Source organism: Eutrigla gurnardus, assembly GCF_963514095.1.
Source record: "Eutrigla gurnardus genome assembly, chromosome: 11".
Taxonomy (NCBI): Eukaryota; Metazoa; Chordata; class Actinopteri; order Perciformes; family Triglidae; genus Eutrigla; species Eutrigla gurnardus.
Genome location: NC_139925.1, coordinates 16911313 through 16928070, shown reverse-complemented (window position 1 = coordinate 16928070; position 16758 = coordinate 16911313). Strand labels below are relative to the sequence as shown.

Below are 16758 nucleotides of genomic sequence, written 5' to 3'. Positions count from 1 at the left end.
TTTATATGTTTATATTATTTGGAAAACTTAATTTTTTCACCAGAGACCTGCAGTCATCATAAAAATGTGTATTTATTGAGTCAAACAAAGCTTTGTGGATTTACAAAGAAATACGATGTAAGGAACACAGACCAGACAGGCTTTTTATGTAGGTTGTTGTCTCGTAGCATGAAATCATACATATTCATAAGCTGATCAAAGGTGTGTTGGAAAGAAACAGTGGCTCGTTAGAAATAAAGAAAATAGACTCGTCCTGCAGCTTTAAGTCAAGCAGGTCAAGTGAACTGGAGAGTCTTAACAACAGGTGTTAATATTGGTGTTTTGTTCCAGGCAACAAGGTCATGGTGTCTGCTTGTGTTCCACATGATGCATGCTGTGACAGGCTTAACCCCTAAAACCAATTCACAAGTGAAAACAATCACTGTTTCAAATCGTTCATTTGTTATATTAAACGGAACTGTAAAAATAAAACCCCAAACAATTCCTGTGAATCCTAGATGGCATCGTCTTAAATCTCAGCAGTGTTGTGGTCAGAGTTGAACAACGGCCTTCTTCTTCTGGTGACGCTGGACAGTCTCCATGGCAACCGTAGCTTCATAGAGAGGGAGCGCCTCCTCGGGCTGAGGTCTGGAGAGACAGATTGGAACCAGACAGGCCAAGAGACACAATGATTTAAGTGAGGGCTAGTCATGTTCGTACTGGGAAATTGATTTACCTATAAATAAAAAAATATTAGCAGATTGACAGATGCCTCTTTCCCAATGCAAGTCTGTACGCTGTTATCATTTTGGGCTCAATGGCATCACGTGACGGACCAGAAAGTTGTTATTCCAGTTTGGATGTCAAATTTGCTTCAAAGCCCAGCACACTTGGTTTAGTGGCCTAAAATACTGTCATGTGATGCAACAAAGTGCCATGTGCCATGTTCACCTGACTGCACCAAAGAGACGAGAAAAGATACCTACTTAGTGATTTAGCCTAACCTTTATACGAGGGAGCATTTCTGCAAGAAACACTGAATTCAAAGTTAGATATTTCATGTACTGAATTTGATAAATTTCCACGCATCCTGTTGGGAAATGTGGTGTCTGACACAACTATCTACCCGTAGCTAAACAGGATATCTTACTCCCTGGTGATGTGACCCTACTGAGTGACTGTTGTGTTGAGTTACCTGAGTACTCCAGCTGACATCTTCTCCACAATGTCCTTGAGAATATCTGAGACAAGTCTGTGAAGGAGGGAGTTTATGTACCTGATCAGATGTTTTACATTTCACACTGTGGGCAAAGGATACGCAGGTATCTGCCTTGCTGAGCTGATGAGGCCGTCCACACTTCATGGTTGAGGAATGACATAGAGGCTGATTTTAAGTAAAGCAATCTGCAATCTGGAGGGTCCAACTGTAAAAAACAAAAGAATAGCAAGAGTATTTGTTTTTTTTAGTCTATTATGAATAGAATTAAGTTGATATATATATTGTGTTTTTGAGGGATTCTAAAATAAATATTATGAAGTCATCGTTGTATGATGCAGCTCTGACTCGCCTGCAGGTCTTTGTGGGATGTGACCCAGTACCCCCCTACTCCAAGTGCACTGATGATGTCATGTTTGTGTGGGAGGAGCTTCGCCTCCTCTGACTCGTCCTCTTGCAGACGCACTATGAACACATGGAAATGTTCTGGTGTTATGATGTCGAATCAAAGTTAATCTACAACAGCAGCCTTAGTGCACTCTAACATATGTGGAGTACATTTCTACAGTCACGCACGGTCATCAGCGTTAACAGCGTGAAACAGAACAAATGTGTTTACCTCCAGAGTCTATGACTATGTCCACTCCCAGTCCCCCCGTCTCCTCCCAAACCAACGACAGCATGTCCGATGAGCCTTTATACACTGGAATAACCTTGGCTTTGCACACAAAGGTCACAGGTCAATCAGGTTCATGACGCATTTAAAAATGATAAAATCTGCTGAAAGAATACCAGTCTAAAAATATCTCATTTGAAGCTAATTTAAATTGCAGTGGTTACAGTGGTTTGCCACATGGGGGCAGTAGGTTTTAGATGGGGATAGTTTCTTCCTGTTGTTCCATCTTATTTTGGGGTCACATGACTAATATCTCTTACGTTATTACAAGAACATCTGCAATAAGAACTGTGGGGATTTCATCCCAGATTCAGACAGACGAGGTGGAATACACAAAGCGATAAACCTACAGCTCATTTTGATTGATCAAACTGCCATTTAGATCGAGAATGAGAAGACCAGCAGGGAAGCAACATGTAAGTCAGTTAGGAAGATAGAAAGAAAAGATCTCACCCACTAAAGGATCCTGAACACCTGAGGAAAATATGAAGGGGAGAAGAAAAGAGCAGAAGGAGACAGGAAAAATATGCAAAAAAAGACGAGCAAAAGAGCATGAAATGATAATGTGAAAGGGAAATAATTGCTGTGAGGTTGTAGAGAATGCATTTCAAATCATTTTACAGACACTCTATGACGATTGGGTTTACGTTACTGTTAAGAACGATTAAAAAAGCCTGTTAAAAGTGAACTGGGGACGTCACAGTGCCGGCCAGTACTTACCTACGCTGGGTCGAAGCTGCTCGAGGAATGTGTGTTCTTGCGGTGAGTGTGATGTCGTGAAAACCTTCACTCCGTGGTAACAAGCCAACTGGATGCACATGAGGCCAAAAGACTGAGGACGAGGGAGAGGAGATGGGAACTTTAGCCTTGCATGCACACCAGTGGACGGTCAGTTTCTTTACTATTTCTACATACGCTGGCTCCGTCCATGACCAGGAGTGTGTGTCCGGCCGCCACGTGAGCATGTGTGTGCAGAGCGGTGTAAGCACAGAGGCCATCGCGCAGCGCTCCCGCAACATTCACCCAGCTGAGCTTCTCTGGCTTCTGAACTGGAGAGCAGAAACAAACATATATTTGATCAGTTTTACAGATGTCTTTAAGCCTTGATGCCTTTATTTAAAAAAAAAATGTCTTCTCTTTTATTGTGCAAAGCTTCAACATGAACTTGGAGAGAAACTACAGGTGAAAAAGGGAGAAGTTTGTGCATTTAGGGTGCTTTTATTTCTAAACTGCCAGCGCCACTTTGGTTTTGAAGTATATGAGGCACAGACGAAAGGTCAACAGAGAACGGTGCCTTCAGAAAACGACTATGCATGCCGCTTTGAAGGAGCTGAGACCAGTTTGACCTTTTTCAATGTCTGGCTGTGATGTGGCCCTCTTTGCAAGCTGACTTGTCACACGGACGGAATCAGGATAAAAATGGAAGAAGTGATGACTCTCAATAGAAAAGAAACCTGCTGGTGGACGTTTTTGGTGAGAACGGAAGCAGCTTGTTGCAGGAACAAAGTTTATGTTGTGTGAACTGCGTTGGTGCATGTGTGTCCTCGGTGATACCTAAAAAGTGTTCGTCGATGTCAATGGCTTCACAGAGTCCAGAGCAGGGAGAGTCCAGGGGCAAAATACCTGGAAAGGGAAGTATATATGATATGCTATGAGTAAGAATAACATGGGCACCATTAATACTGTGATTGATTACTTATGTTACAATATTAAGCATTCAAAATGGCACAGTCAAAAGAATAACAATGTTCCAGATTTTTGTAACTCGGGATCGCAATGTGTTAATAATATGAAGGGGCAGATTTAATTATTGTAAATAATTAGTTCAGTAATCAGATATGAGCAAAGTCAGGCATTCCAAAAATAACCCTGAAAATGCCTGTCACGCTCTCCAGCGTCCACACACTTTACATCACATGCTTTCGCCAACAAACGTCGTCAGAGTCAGGGGAGAATTCCCATGGTGCCTTGCAAAAGTAATGATATTGTGGTGCCATATTGTCTCCATTATGTTAGAATGGATTTGTTCATTTCTCTTCAACAATTCTGACTATTTCCGTGTAAGCCCATAAAATCCAACTAAAAATCCATTTTAATTCCAGGGCGTAATGCAACAAAAGAAGAAAAACCGCTGAGGGTTGTGAATACTTTTGCAGGGCACTGTAGATCAGATGAAAAAAAAAAAAAAAAACAGTCCTACCTACAACCTCATCCTCTGGCTGGAAGAAAGACACCTTGGCACCCACTGCAGAAAAAAAACCACAACAGACAAAAGGTCTACTTAGGGCCTCACTATGAACGCACATCTATTCTTTCTGAACAATCATGCAACACCAGTGAAAAGTGTGTGTGTACAACCTTGCAGCACCACCCCGGCCACCTCTCTACCAACAGGAATTAGATCTCTCTGAATCCCCAAGTCATCAAGCAGCTGCAGCACAGGACAGATGAGCAGAGATCAGAGTCACAAGGGGAACTGACGCCATTTGCATGAAAGTTACGAAACAATACTGACACAATATAACTACAACTCCATGCAGCCTTTCAGCTGGAAGGATACAGTTTGGAAGTTGACGATGAGGACTTGAAGATTTTACGATGTATTTCAACCATTATAACATTTAATAATGCACTTAAAAGTTGCATCTGGTCATTTAAAAATGACAATTGGGCCAAAACAACTCTAATTGGACCGCCCTGTGCATTAATTGATTGATTTAAAAATAACTCGTCCATAATAACCAATAAAGGAAAGTGTCTGTTTCGTCTTGGATTCTATACCGTTTGGTCACGCTCACGTCTATTTCGACATCTTCCATGATTTCAGTACCTTGAGGTCCAGTGGGCTGAGTCCACATGCCTTTACCTGGACTCTGACCAGATGGCTACCCAAAACCTCCGGGAGACTCTGGAGGGGAACAAGTAGACACAAGATTGGATCAGCTGCACAAAAGTCACAGACACCTAGACGTCAACCATCAAGCATTTAGCATTCCCTTCCTCTAAACCCTACGATGCACTGTAAACTGTGGTGATGCTTCCCACATATAATCTCTGCTGCACAAGGATGTCTGCAGGTGGAGCCACAGTTTCACACATGCAGCTTAGTTTCCTGTGCCTTCCCTCATCTGATGTTTCAGCGTGTATCGATGCCAGCCTACAGCATCCACCTCCACAGGCGGACCCCGAAGGACGAAACAAACTCACCGTTTCCTGGATAAGGAACTTGGGTTCAGCATCACCTGCCCCAGCTCGGCAGTATAACCCTTTCATACTGTTGTAGCTTTAATCCATGCAGTTAGGAGGTCGCAACTCGACAATGATCCTGTATATTTATTTATTTTTCTAGTCGATATTGCTGCCTTTTAGTTGCTCAGTAGCTTGAGTCAGCTGACCTCTTCTTCTTTGTTGTTTATTAGTTTGCTGTAGAATTAAAACACCCAAATGATATCGCCCTCTATTGGATGTTACTGATTACTACATCTTAAAGTACCATATATGCGCCAAGACTAAATAACCCATTATAACTTTATAATTTCTACCATGTGAAGTGAGGGAATCCCCCATCATTTATATTCATCCAGATTTATTTCATCCACCCTCTTTAGTTCAGCTTTGTATTTGCAATCGATTATGTGTCACAGTTTATATGCGCTACCCACTGTCGAAAACTCCAGAAATGTGTCCACAAAAGTATAATTTTGTTTTGATCCATATTTTTCTTCTGTTATGTCTAAACCATCATATATGACACTGCCTTGTATGTAGATTTTATATATTTCATTTTGGTATATAAGGACAGACATTATCATATCTTCCAAACTTGTTCATGTTCCGTTCTCTGAATTGGAAAATGCATATTCACACTCTCTGTCAATATCCCCATTTTTATACCTCCTTCTAACCCATGGCAGCTGTTTTTAAATTCAAGTTTCTCACGTTTAGACTTTTGAATTGATTTTTTAAAATCTTTTATGATTAGGCCTATTAGGTACATTGTTTTTTTATGCAGCTAAATCATTCTACTCATTACTGTGGATTATATAGCTAGAGCTATTTTATGTAATTTCTCGATCCTCGATCTTGGGATCAGTTCAGAGAGAGATTATTCCCAAAAATGAATACCGTATGTAACTGATAATTTGATTATGCTCTTTCCCTTGTTTGATTGTGGGGAAGCCTTGGGTGACTTTGTTGAACTTGAAGTGTTATCATTCTGATAGACATATACGTTATTGTTATATTGATTGTGTTACTTTGGGATGAGACAAAAAACAAAAAAAACAAATGTTTCTCATAAACAGCAGCCGGCCTGGCAGGAGCGCAACTAATCCTTCTCACAGCGTCCAACGGCTCATCAATTCTCGCGAGATTGCATTGTTATTATAGGAGCTGCAAGACATCTCGCGATATGTCAGAAGCGTTACCCCATTTTCCAGCTGTCCCTCAGTCGGTCGGGATTTTGGAACCACAGGAGAATCACCGGAAAGGGTTTAGCAGATAAAACAGCCCATTTGGGAGGAGATAGCACATTATATGGTCACATAAACACGCAACGAGCAACTTTAGCCTGTATTTCACGATGGCAACTGAACTATGAGGTAAGAGCAGAGTGTAGTATGTGTGGTGTGGAAGAATGTCCCTGAGCGGGCTGACTAGCTGACGTTAGCTTCTCACAGGTTAGCCCGCTTGCTAGCTGCAGTGATATACGTTAGCGCGGCTACTTGGTCATTTTTACCCGGTGTGACTTGCTAGTGTTAGCCTCAAGCTGTGATAGTAACATATCTAAGATTTGTGTACTATTGGTTTGTGTAGCAAGAACGGGCGACACAAATGGGAAGACGATGCCATCCAGCTGCTTCTAACAGTTAGCCAGTAGGCTAATGTTAAATCACTGCATCTGCACTGCCAGCCTGTGACCTGTATCGTTAACGTTATGACGGGTATTAATTAAACCTAGCCTCATTACTGTTAGTAGCCGGTCGGTTGAGAGGAAGATGATGATTCGACAAGGTTGTCGACAGTGCTGGGACAGACAGCCACTGTCATGGGTGGAGGGCTTGTCAGTTACCCTAACATTTGTTCACATTAAAATTGATGGAAGTAATTTGGCCACCTGTCCAGTCAAAACAAGCCTCTGTTGTATGCTTGTATTTTGCTTTAGGGTTGTTGAGCGAAGCGCCTTACCATAGTTGAGTCCAAGGAAATAATACAGGAAGTGAAAATGAATTGATGAACAGACCCTTTCCTGTTACAGTACATGAGAACACACTCACCCTGTAATATTTGATGTGTGACTTGAGCGTTTTATTGACCTTGATGAACTTACTGAACTCTATCAGTTAGGACTAGTTTCTATGGTAACACGGATGCTCATAGGCAGTGGGAGACCAGATAAAAAAAACAGTCCGGATGGTGCGAAATGACTTGCAACTTCATCGAAATACTCAATAAACTTTGATCCAGTATCAATCTTGATTCTTAGAAATGTTGTTTTGAATACATTGAAAACTATCCCAACAAATGGTACAAAGACACATTTGCAATGGTATGTATGTTTGTAATGAGCACCTCCTGTAGATAACACAGTATAGCTAACAGTATAGCAGGTATTTTGCATGAGACTGGCAAACTAGATTAGATTAGATTCAACTTTATTGTCATTGTGCAGAGTACAAGTACAGAGACAACTAAATGCAGGGGGGGGGGGGGGGGGCATTCGTTAGTTGGTTGTCACCAAGTGCAGGGAGAGTTCAGAGTGTCAGGTGCAGGGGAGAAGCTTCCTCTGAACCTGCTGGTCCGGGTGCAGAGAGACCTGTAACAACTTCCAGAGGGGAGTGAGGTGAACAGTCTGTGGTTGGGGTGAGAGCAGTCCTTGACGATGCTGTGTGCAAGGTAACTGTAGTTTTGAAGTCTCATACTCACATACTCATGTGATAATCAGTGACATGACATTTGCTCTCCCTCTGTAATACTAACTAAAAGATAAAGGCCTATAATTGGTCATAACAGGCATGTGTGGTTGGTGCATTACCATTGTTTTGGATATATGCAGTAGTTGGGCAGTTTGTTTCACCTGTGAGTTGTAACTGGCCCTCTGTGCCTAGTAGCCTCATCAGATGTTGTTGCTGTACCAAGCTACTTCAACTAGTTGAAGTGTTGTGTAGGTGGATCATTCTCCTGCTGAATGTGACCTGTGTGTGCAACAAATCCTATACATCAGATTTTATTCATACAGTATCACACACCCCTATCCCCTAATATAAAGCCAGCCATATACTTTTACAAGGAATACTATTTGGTAACCTGATTTCAGGGTCACATGCCTATTATGACCAGCCCCTCCAAAGCCATGCTCATTGATGTTTTTACGCTTATTTTGCTTTAGTAAAGCAACTCCCAATAATCCTGTTTAACAACAGCACACATGTAAAGGCGGTACATTATTGTCTCATTATGCAACAACCATTATTTTATATTGCATTGTTTTTATTAAGCTTGTTACCGTCCAAAGCATTTTGGCCCTCCTATCAGGTTTTACATTGTGATAGTGCTAATGTTAGCCAGCTGTGGGGGCTGGCAGGCGTGTTGGTGTGAAGGTATGGGGGAGGGAGCCCAAGGGAAGGATGGAGTGATACAGGAGGAGCTGGGTTAGCGTCCTGTCACCTCCCATGCCTCACCACTTGACATCAGTGTGATAAGAATGTGTTTGGAGAGGGAGACACAGAGCTTAGGGACAGTGTCACAGGGTGTGTTGAGAGTCTGTGTTTTCTTCAATGTGTCAGTGAGAAAGACTTCTATATCAGACGGTGATTAATTTTTTGTCAATCAGCTAATTGATTAACTGACTCACTATTTCTGCTCTACTTCAGACTAAAACAATGGAGGATCAGGTGCCTGAGGAATTAGGGATTTATTCAGCACAGTGAATTAAATGGACAGTTACGCGATGTGTTGCCCATTTTGATGTTTGGCTTTTTTTATATCTCTAGATAACTTTTCCAACACATGATATCATTTTAATAGTCAATCAACACTGGGCAAGACACAAGGCAAAAAGGTACCCCCAACGGCGTTGTGCAACACGTCACACTCTCTGGTTCTGCAAAGCTGGGATGCTTGTGTAAAAGCAGGCATTGTGTCGCAAACCAAAGTTCAGTATAAATGGTGCGATTGCGGCTTATCGAGGGGTCTTCTTTTGTGATTATGCCAGCATCTCTGTATAAAAATGCCTTTTCATGAAAAACCCAATTTACATTAGAATCAGTAATGTTGAATGCATTGTCAGAAATGCGATGTTTACACTGCTATTGAAAGCAGCATGTTAACAGATGCATAGAGTCCAATCAATAATGAAGACAACACTGAGTGGAAGTAGACTAAAATTGGGATGCCAGAAACATAAATTGCAACACTCAGTATTAAATAGTATAAGAATATTATTTATTTATCCAGCATTGTGATGTCCAGACACAGCATCAGTTGGTATACAGTGTGTGTGTGTGTGTGTGTGTGTGTGTGTGAGGGGCTTAAACAGGCATCTGCCACAAGCCTTGATAACAGACCAAGTACTCCAGTTCCATCAATGCTCTAATTATGCAGACTAATCCGATAAATACAATACATGTACACAGGGAGAACAGAGCATGAAACCCCCTAGTATACATTCATGACAAAGGAAACAGATGCACGACAACTGCAACAAACAAATTCAAATGTATAGACGGTTGAATTTTCATTTACATTTAGTTTGCAGTTGGATTAATAATTTATACTAAATTTACAGTAAACCAGCATGACTTTTTTGCAATATTAAAACTAAACACTGATATGATAATAAAAAAACGAATATGATCAGAGAATTAAAATGATTAAATTAAAGATGAATTGCGTGAAGTAATCACCTGGTGAATTCTGTTATTTTGGCTGCTTCTACATTTTTGCTGTTAGGTTGCTTTAGTCTGATGTATTGTGGTAAACTGGCACTCATAAACAAAAGCCACTTTGATTCATAAGCAGCTTATTTGCTGGACAGAATTTTGGCTACCTCTTACACCTCAGTACATTTTGGCCAGCATGAGAAGTAAAAGGACATCTTGATCCAAATCCTGTAACTTCACCTACAGAGAGCACAGTCTCTCTGTAACTTCAGAGAGACTGTGCTCTCTCTGCTGTAATTTAATAAAGAAATGGCTGAATATGAGCCTTATAAATAATGCCATAAACCCTTGGATTTTGTCACTTGCCAGTTCAAATCATATCTCACTAAACTGACATACTTTTCAAAGTGGTCATGATGCTTGGCATAGTGGTGCCTCTGAAGTTGAATATGTCACCGCAGAAAATTAGAGAAATATCTACTGTAGTTGCTCAACTGCTTCAGTATTTTCTCAGTGGCAGACGTGTGTGTGTGTGTGTGTGTGTGTGTGTGTGTGTGTGTGTGTGTGTGTGTGTGTGTGTGTGTGTGTGTGTGTGTGTGTGTGTGTGTGTGTGTGTGTGTGTGTGTGTGTGTGTGTGTGTGTGTGTGTGTGTGTGTGTGTGTGTGTGTGTGTGTGTGTGTGTGGGCTTTGTTCGTCTGACCTAGTTAAACTGGTTACTTTGTCCTCCCACTCTGATGATAATTAAACACACACAGTACACTCTTCAATAGGCCAAGAACACTTTTCTGCTGAAGAAATAGTCCCAGCGAAAATGTCCACAGCAGTAACTGTTTCCTGAAAGAGTTGAGTTCAGATGAGATTTTTTAACACCATGGACTGAATTCCATCCACCACCATTATGCTGTGGTGGTGGCAAAAGTCTCAGAAATAGATTTCTTAGAATCCCATCAAACTGCCCCCCCCCCCCCCCCCCCCCCCATACACACACAAACACACACACACACTCACTCACTCACTCACTAAGTCCTTGTCTGTTGCAATGTGTATCAGATTGTTATTATGGGTTGTTGCTGGCCAGATGGATACAGGGGAGGGGGGCAGGTCTGGATCTGATTAACATATTTCTAGGGCAGAGGTGTGTTTTTGTTTTTTATTAAAAATAACTTAATATCTGTCCACTAAAATGCTAAGTTTTCAGTGACTTAAAAAAAGTCCTTAGGTGGGTGGAAGATGATCTTCCAATGGACATTGCACATATTCTGACTAACCCATTTTCTTAAAAACACTACTTCCCTGTTTTTTTGGTGTTTTTTAGTTAGTAACTTTCCAGTTTGTATCACCACTGACTTAAGAAATAATCCAGTGGAGCTTTTTTAAGGGCCAACTGTATAAAACTGTTTTTTTTTTTACTGTGGTCAGCTCCCAAGTGAGAATGTGTCTAAATGAGTGTGAAGCAGAGTGGTTTTGAAAACAAGCAAGTATACTCGGGCAGCCTGCCCTGCTGACATGGAAAAGCATGACTTAAACCTGCTATATTCCTTATTGAGAACTTGAGAACAAGTTTATTTATTTGCTTTGTGCTTTTTTGTGTGCATCCGTCGTCACATCAAAACAATTACGTAATCCACAGGAACCATAAATGTTCACCATGTAACTAGAAATGAACAACTTGACCATCAAAAGACAGCACAGAGGAACATTGCCTCCAGACTCATGCTGGAAAATAATTTCCTCTGACTGAGTTTGCCCACTGTATCAGCACTTTTGGCAGTTGACAGTTGATGATTTTGTCGTTTTAATATGCTGTTAAGCATCTAGTTGGTTTACTCACCTTGGTTACACAAGCTACCCTCTTCACTTTGAAAGCATTTTTTGTGGCTCACCAGTAGGGGTGGGCAATATAGGGTATTTAGGTGATAACGATATATTTGACTATATGACAAAACACTGAAAAATAGGTTGTTATTCATTTCAAGAACATACAATTGCAACAAAATAAGTGTTATCCTTTTATTTGTCAGGGTAAATGTAACAGTTTGCCTTGAAATATTCAGTAAAAACTAAAACAAATATATATTGCTCAGTTAAGTTTCAGTTTAGTCAGTAGTCACTAGTTTCTAAACAGCATTAACTCACTGAAGTAGCTCCTTATTTGGGAAATGCCTTCTTCTGCAGTATTGCTTTCAGCCATGTTTGCTTTCATTCATGCTTGTTGTTGAATGTTGTTGAGCTGCGTGAGTTGCGCTGCATGACGCATGTGAGCATACATGTGTAGCATAACGGTGTGACGTTATTATGTCAACCAATCAGAATATCGCAATATGATTTTTTTTTTATCATGTAAAAAAAAATAATACCGGTATATCGTGAACGATATGATATGGCCCAACCCTACTCACCAATGAAATGTTGTGGTTATATCACTAAAATATTGATTATACTGCTGCATTACTGAGTAGGTAAAAATATTCAATGAGATAGCCTGAATACAATTTTTCTAAATGTGATGCGATTGTGATTTCAGGTGTTGTGAAGTTCAGAAGACTGAGTGAACCATGGCACAGTTCCCCACCACATTCACAGGTCAGTATGTTTGTGTGTAACTGATAATGTTTGCATTTTCCTCTCAGAGTTGACAGCCAATGGTAAGCCAAGGGCAAGTTGCACTTTGCTCCATTAATCTGCAATAATATTCCACAAGTGCATTGGAAGACGAGCCACACCTTCTCATTTTACATCCACATCTTGGAATCCTCCCCAGATAATGTATCAGTCTTACTGTCAAACAAGCCCATAAAGTTACTTCATTTCTGGATGAAATCTGTGGTAAGTGCTGTCAATGATAGATTGGAGGCAGACAGACATATTTCCCAACAGGAGGACAAAAAGGATAGAAACAAAGGCAGACAGTTTGAGACTATGGCTCAGTTGGTAGAGCGGGTTGGCTAATGTTCGGAGGGTCGGCGGTTCGATCCCCGCCCTTGTCACTGTGTCATGGTCGTTGTGTCCTTGGGCAAGACACTTCACCCAGTTTGCCTCGTGTGAATGTGTATGACTGCTGTATGTTTGAGGTGGGGGTCGGAGGGGCCGTAGGCGCAGAATGGCAGCCACGCTTCCGTCAGTCTGCCCCAGGGCAGCTGTGGCTACTATCGTAGTTCACCACCAGTATGACTGTGTGTGAATGAATGGAACCCGGAACCTTGTCAGAGCGCTTTGAGTGTCTTGAAAAGAGCCATATAAATCCAATCCATTATTATTATTATTATTATTATAAACTGATTTGTAACTGTTGGATAGAACATATGCATACTTGACTCTATCCTGAATAGAGTCCGCTAGACTCCATGGGACCTCTGAGATTGTAAAAAATGTATGGGTCTCAATGGAGCTGAAATCATTATTTGCTGGTCCCAGTCGTTATATTCCCCGAATTAGAAATATGATGTTTGTGGATTTACATTTTTTTTTTTCACGTCAAGAGTTTGACTGTTTATTGTGCAATTGTTCAGTTTAAGGCTGTAGAGAAAACACAACGAGAAAGACTACACGTTGCGTATGTGACGGCACGTCATCACCCTTTCTAACAGCGATTCAGTGCCGATCAGACGAAGATGCCGGTGTGTTTTGTTCCTGATTGTTCCCATTCCAGCAGGTACGGCTGTTTATTCTTTCGGTTCCCGTCCGATGAGAAGACGAGGAATCGCTGGCTCAAACTGACGGATATCATTCGTGTCGAGAGCAGCGAAGAGCTGTAGTTCACAAAGCAGCCTCACACAAAATATACCATTATCAAACTTCTTCGTGAGAAATCGTAGTTTTTTTCCATGAAAAATTCAAAACCACAAACAACATATGTGAAATTCATGGCACAATTCAAACGGGACCAGAAAATAATTTTGATCTCGCCATAGGAATACATGCATCAGTATTTCATTTTGAGGTCCTATGTACCGGAAATAGAAAGGCGGGGCTTCGCCACTCTATAAGGATCAGCCACTCAAACCATTGTGCATCACTGGTACATGAAGACTGAATTAGGACATAACTGCGTATGTGTTATATCACAATATTGATGCTGTCAATATAAAGTTTGGATAGGTATAGGCAAAATTACCATTTGGAAAATTACTGTATCCACAAGATCGGCATATTGCAAATAATAGCTGTTGTATGAGGAAATAACGTTTCTCTCAGTAGCAACTGATATTGCATTTAAAAATGAGTCACCATGATGATTCACCAAACGGTAAATGATACAGGAAGGAGCTGGAGCTATAGACAACCACTGCTCTGATTGGTTCCTAACCAACTGATGTGGAATCTAATTTGATTTTTGAAGAAAAAACAATAGTGGAAACTGTGCTATTAGTAGAGCAGACTAGCTAATTATGTTATATGGCCACTGAATCATCCCCATCAGTTTATGATGAATCTTATTAAATTCACATATTTCTGAATCAGAGACTGACTTGCCATACTAGCCATCCATTGATCTGTATTTTCATCCCTCGATCTGTATTTTCATCCCTCATCAGTCCTTGAGAGTTGACACCTCCTTATACGTGTCATTTATTAGGAATCTTCCAACAGGAACTAAAACTCATGACTAACACATTCTTCTCATGACTCACCTTTCTCCCTCTGTCTGTGTCTGGCTTTGTCTTGGCCTTTGTGCTTGGTGTGTATGTGTGTCTTTTGTGGGTTAGGTCCAGATGTGTTTCTGATCTCGGTGGATGAGAGAGCCAAACATGATCAGCAGTTTCTCAGCCTCTCTCCGACTGTCGGAGGTTATATCACAGGTAACAGTTTTTCCCTCTCCCTTACAGTGAATGGGTAAATTGAGATGAGGACGTGAACAAGAGCAGAGCAGTGTCATTCAAGGTCCTCAGTGCTTGTATGCGTTGTACAGAAAACAGAATCTAACTCAAGAAAACAAAGCCCTATTTGCACAGTTACTCATGTGATTTAGAAATGAAGATCAAGATTGGCCCCCTGTATCCATAATGCTGTCAAAAAAATATATAATTGTACCTGTCCTAAAGAGGCAGAAGAAAAAAAACTTTGAAAAAAGAAAATTTTAACCCAAATCACAGAGATGATTGCAGTGGAATTGTTTCTTGATAAATTAGAAAAAATAACACATTGTCCGGGATTGAGATCACAGACAACCTCCAAATGAGGTAATAGGTAACACTAGTCCGATTCTAATAGGGCTTAGGTTTTATTAAGAAAACAATATTTCATTAAAGAAAACATTATTGGAATTCATTAGCCCAGTAAGGGCTATTGATATTAGATGTTTTTCAATTAGTGAAGATATCTAGGGTTGTAGCTAACAATTATTTTTATTATCATTGATTGTGATCATTTCTGCTAAGTTGTGTTGTGCACCTGATGGCATGGTCCTCATCAGTTTAATTATTGTATTGACTTGGAGAACGTGTAATAAAGAATATTATTTGCAGTGTGTTAAGACTTTAAGATACAATCAAATATGTATGTATTCTTAAATGGCCTTTGGCTAAGTGGCCTTTGTTTTTGTCCGGTGTCACATCTTGTTCTGTTTGTCTTTAAAGGCGACCAAGCCAGGAACTTCTTCCTGCAGTCAGGTCTGCCCCCTCCCATCCTGGCCCAAATCTGGTGAGTCACATAGCTAAGACATTTCTGCTAGCTCACAGATATTAAGTTCAAGCCTTCATCATGATGATGAAGTTATATTCTGTTTAGTTTTAAAGTCCATTCACAACATCTCATTCTTCTTTTTTTTTCTTGTAACAGTAAGTCATTTATTCACATTAATGTGTCTCTGTGTACCGTTTAAGGGCTCTGGCTGATATGAACAGCGATGGTCGTATGGACATCCACGAGTTCTCCATCGCCATGAAACTCATCAAACTGAAACTCCAGGGTCACCCTCTGCCGCCAGCGCTTCCTCCCAGTATGATACCGCCCCCACTGACTTTACCCCCACAGAGCGGCTTTGGTAAGACGGATACAATCACACAATTGCTGCATATGTGAAATAATTGTATTACGGCATTACATGGAAGTTACTTATGAAAGACAATGGTCATTTTAATTTAATTCTTCCCCTGCACTGGTTAATCTTGCTCTGTGATGGTCCACTGCTGCTAAGTTACTATAGGAACACTGCACACAGTGTAATGTTATAACAGAGATACGATCTGTTGCTATCAATTCATGTGACAACTGCTTTTCCTCAATGTTTAAAGGCGGTAGTAAACTGTGTTCTGGTGAATCAATGGAGATATATTTGTTCGGGATGACGTCGCACTTTATTTTCCAAAGGTCATTTAGGAAATGCTTGCTCACTCCCTTTTAGTCCAGTGCACCTTCAAGGCTGTTCAATAAAGTTATAATGCAAACACAGGAAAGAGTCATAATGTTCCTCTCCATCAGCCTTCTGTAGCTCTCACACCCCATGTATGAGTATGAATATATAATGTCTAATCAAGCACTAGATAAATATTGATATTCCTTATCTCTGATCTCTGTTTTTCTCCAGGCATGCCCCCCATGCCTTCCATGCCTCCCATTACAGCACCTCTGTCAGGCGTGCCTCCACTCCCCCTGCCACCTCTCCCCGTCGGAGTGTCTCCCCCACTCGTCTCATCTGCCCCTCCTTCCCTCCCTCCCCCTATTGCTAACGGAGCCCCACCCTCAGGCTTGATGCAGCCCATCTCCGGCTTCTCCCACCCAGGTAACATGCAACAACACAGGGGAATGTGGTGAGCTGATGTGTTTATGTTGCTTCTTGTGGGTGTAACAAAGGTCATAGTTCTAAGCTTCTATTTACACATAATATAGACATTCATATTTACAGTTTTATGTCTGTAGCAGCTACTGTTTTATAGTTATGTAAGAACCTTTTAGGAGAGGTTACACACCTTGCTACGAGCCAGGTGTAGCTGCTTTGAATTCAGTGTTTGAATCCCAAACTCAGAAAGACAAAAAAAAAAAAACGCACACATACAAAAAAATAAATA

The 16758-nt window shown here is 40.9% G+C and overlaps 2 protein-coding genes across 6 annotated transcripts in view; one reads left to right on the top strand and one right to left on the bottom strand.

The window, feature by feature from the left end:
- Positions 1-48: 48 nt before the first annotated feature.
- cryzl1 (crystallin, zeta (quinone reductase)-like 1) lies at positions 49-5266 on the bottom strand. Of its 3 annotated transcripts, XR_014598000.1 has the most exons (14): positions 5079-5266; positions 4702-4779; positions 4230-4302; positions 4072-4116; positions 3426-3494; positions 2787-2920; positions 2592-2703; positions 2325-2345; positions 1815-1913; positions 1548-1660; positions 1298-1403; positions 1175-1220; positions 420-627; positions 49-368 (listed from the first exon to the last, which is right to left on the bottom strand). XR_014598000.1 is itself a non-coding variant. In XM_084021790.1 (13 exons), exons 1-13 carry the CDS (start codon positions 5142-5144, stop codon positions 531-533), a joined length of 1059 nt encoding a protein of 352 aa, XP_083877916.1. In that variant the 5' UTR covers positions 5145-5266; the 3' UTR covers positions 49-530. The 3 variants fall into 3 exon arrangements, 2 of the variants coding, with proteins under 2 accessions (XP_083877916.1, XP_083877917.1); XM_084021790.1 differs by having other exon boundaries at positions 49-627; XM_084021791.1 differs by lacking the exon at positions 2325-2345 and having other exon boundaries at positions 49-627.
- A 1042-nt stretch (positions 5267-6308) lies between these two features.
- The window catches only part of itsn1 (intersectin 1 (SH3 domain protein)), a 44178-nt gene continuing 33728 nt past the window's right edge, over positions 6309-16758 (top strand). For all 3 annotated transcript variants that reach the window (XM_084020520.1, XM_084020519.1, XM_084020518.1), the window contains exons 1-6: positions 6309-6472; positions 12276-12334; positions 14458-14550; positions 15328-15391; positions 15574-15734; positions 16278-16472. In XM_084020520.1, coding sequence (XP_083876646.1) covers positions 12307-12334; positions 14458-14550; positions 15328-15391; positions 15574-15734; positions 16278-16472 — 541 coding nt within the window. In that variant the 5' untranslated portion in view covers positions 6309-6472; positions 12276-12306. The remainder of the gene's footprint in view (positions 6473-12275; positions 12335-14457; positions 14551-15327; positions 15392-15573; positions 15735-16277; positions 16473-16758) is intronic.

Excerpts from the sequence above, each read along its gene's own strand:
- cryzl1 (XM_084021790.1), bottom strand. The coding sequence starts at position 5,144 with ATGAAAGGGTTATACTGCCGAGCTGGGGCAGGTGATGCTGAACCCAAG. Across the intron at positions 2,921-3,425 it reads CATCGACGAACACTTTTTAG|TTCAGAAGCCAGAGAAGCTC; the intron begins GTATCACCGAGG and ends TCTGCTCTCCAG. Across the intron at positions 1,404-1,547 it reads CATCCCACAAAGACCTGCAG|TTGGACCCTCCAGATTGCAG; the intron begins GCGAGTCAGAGC and ends TGTTTTTTACAG.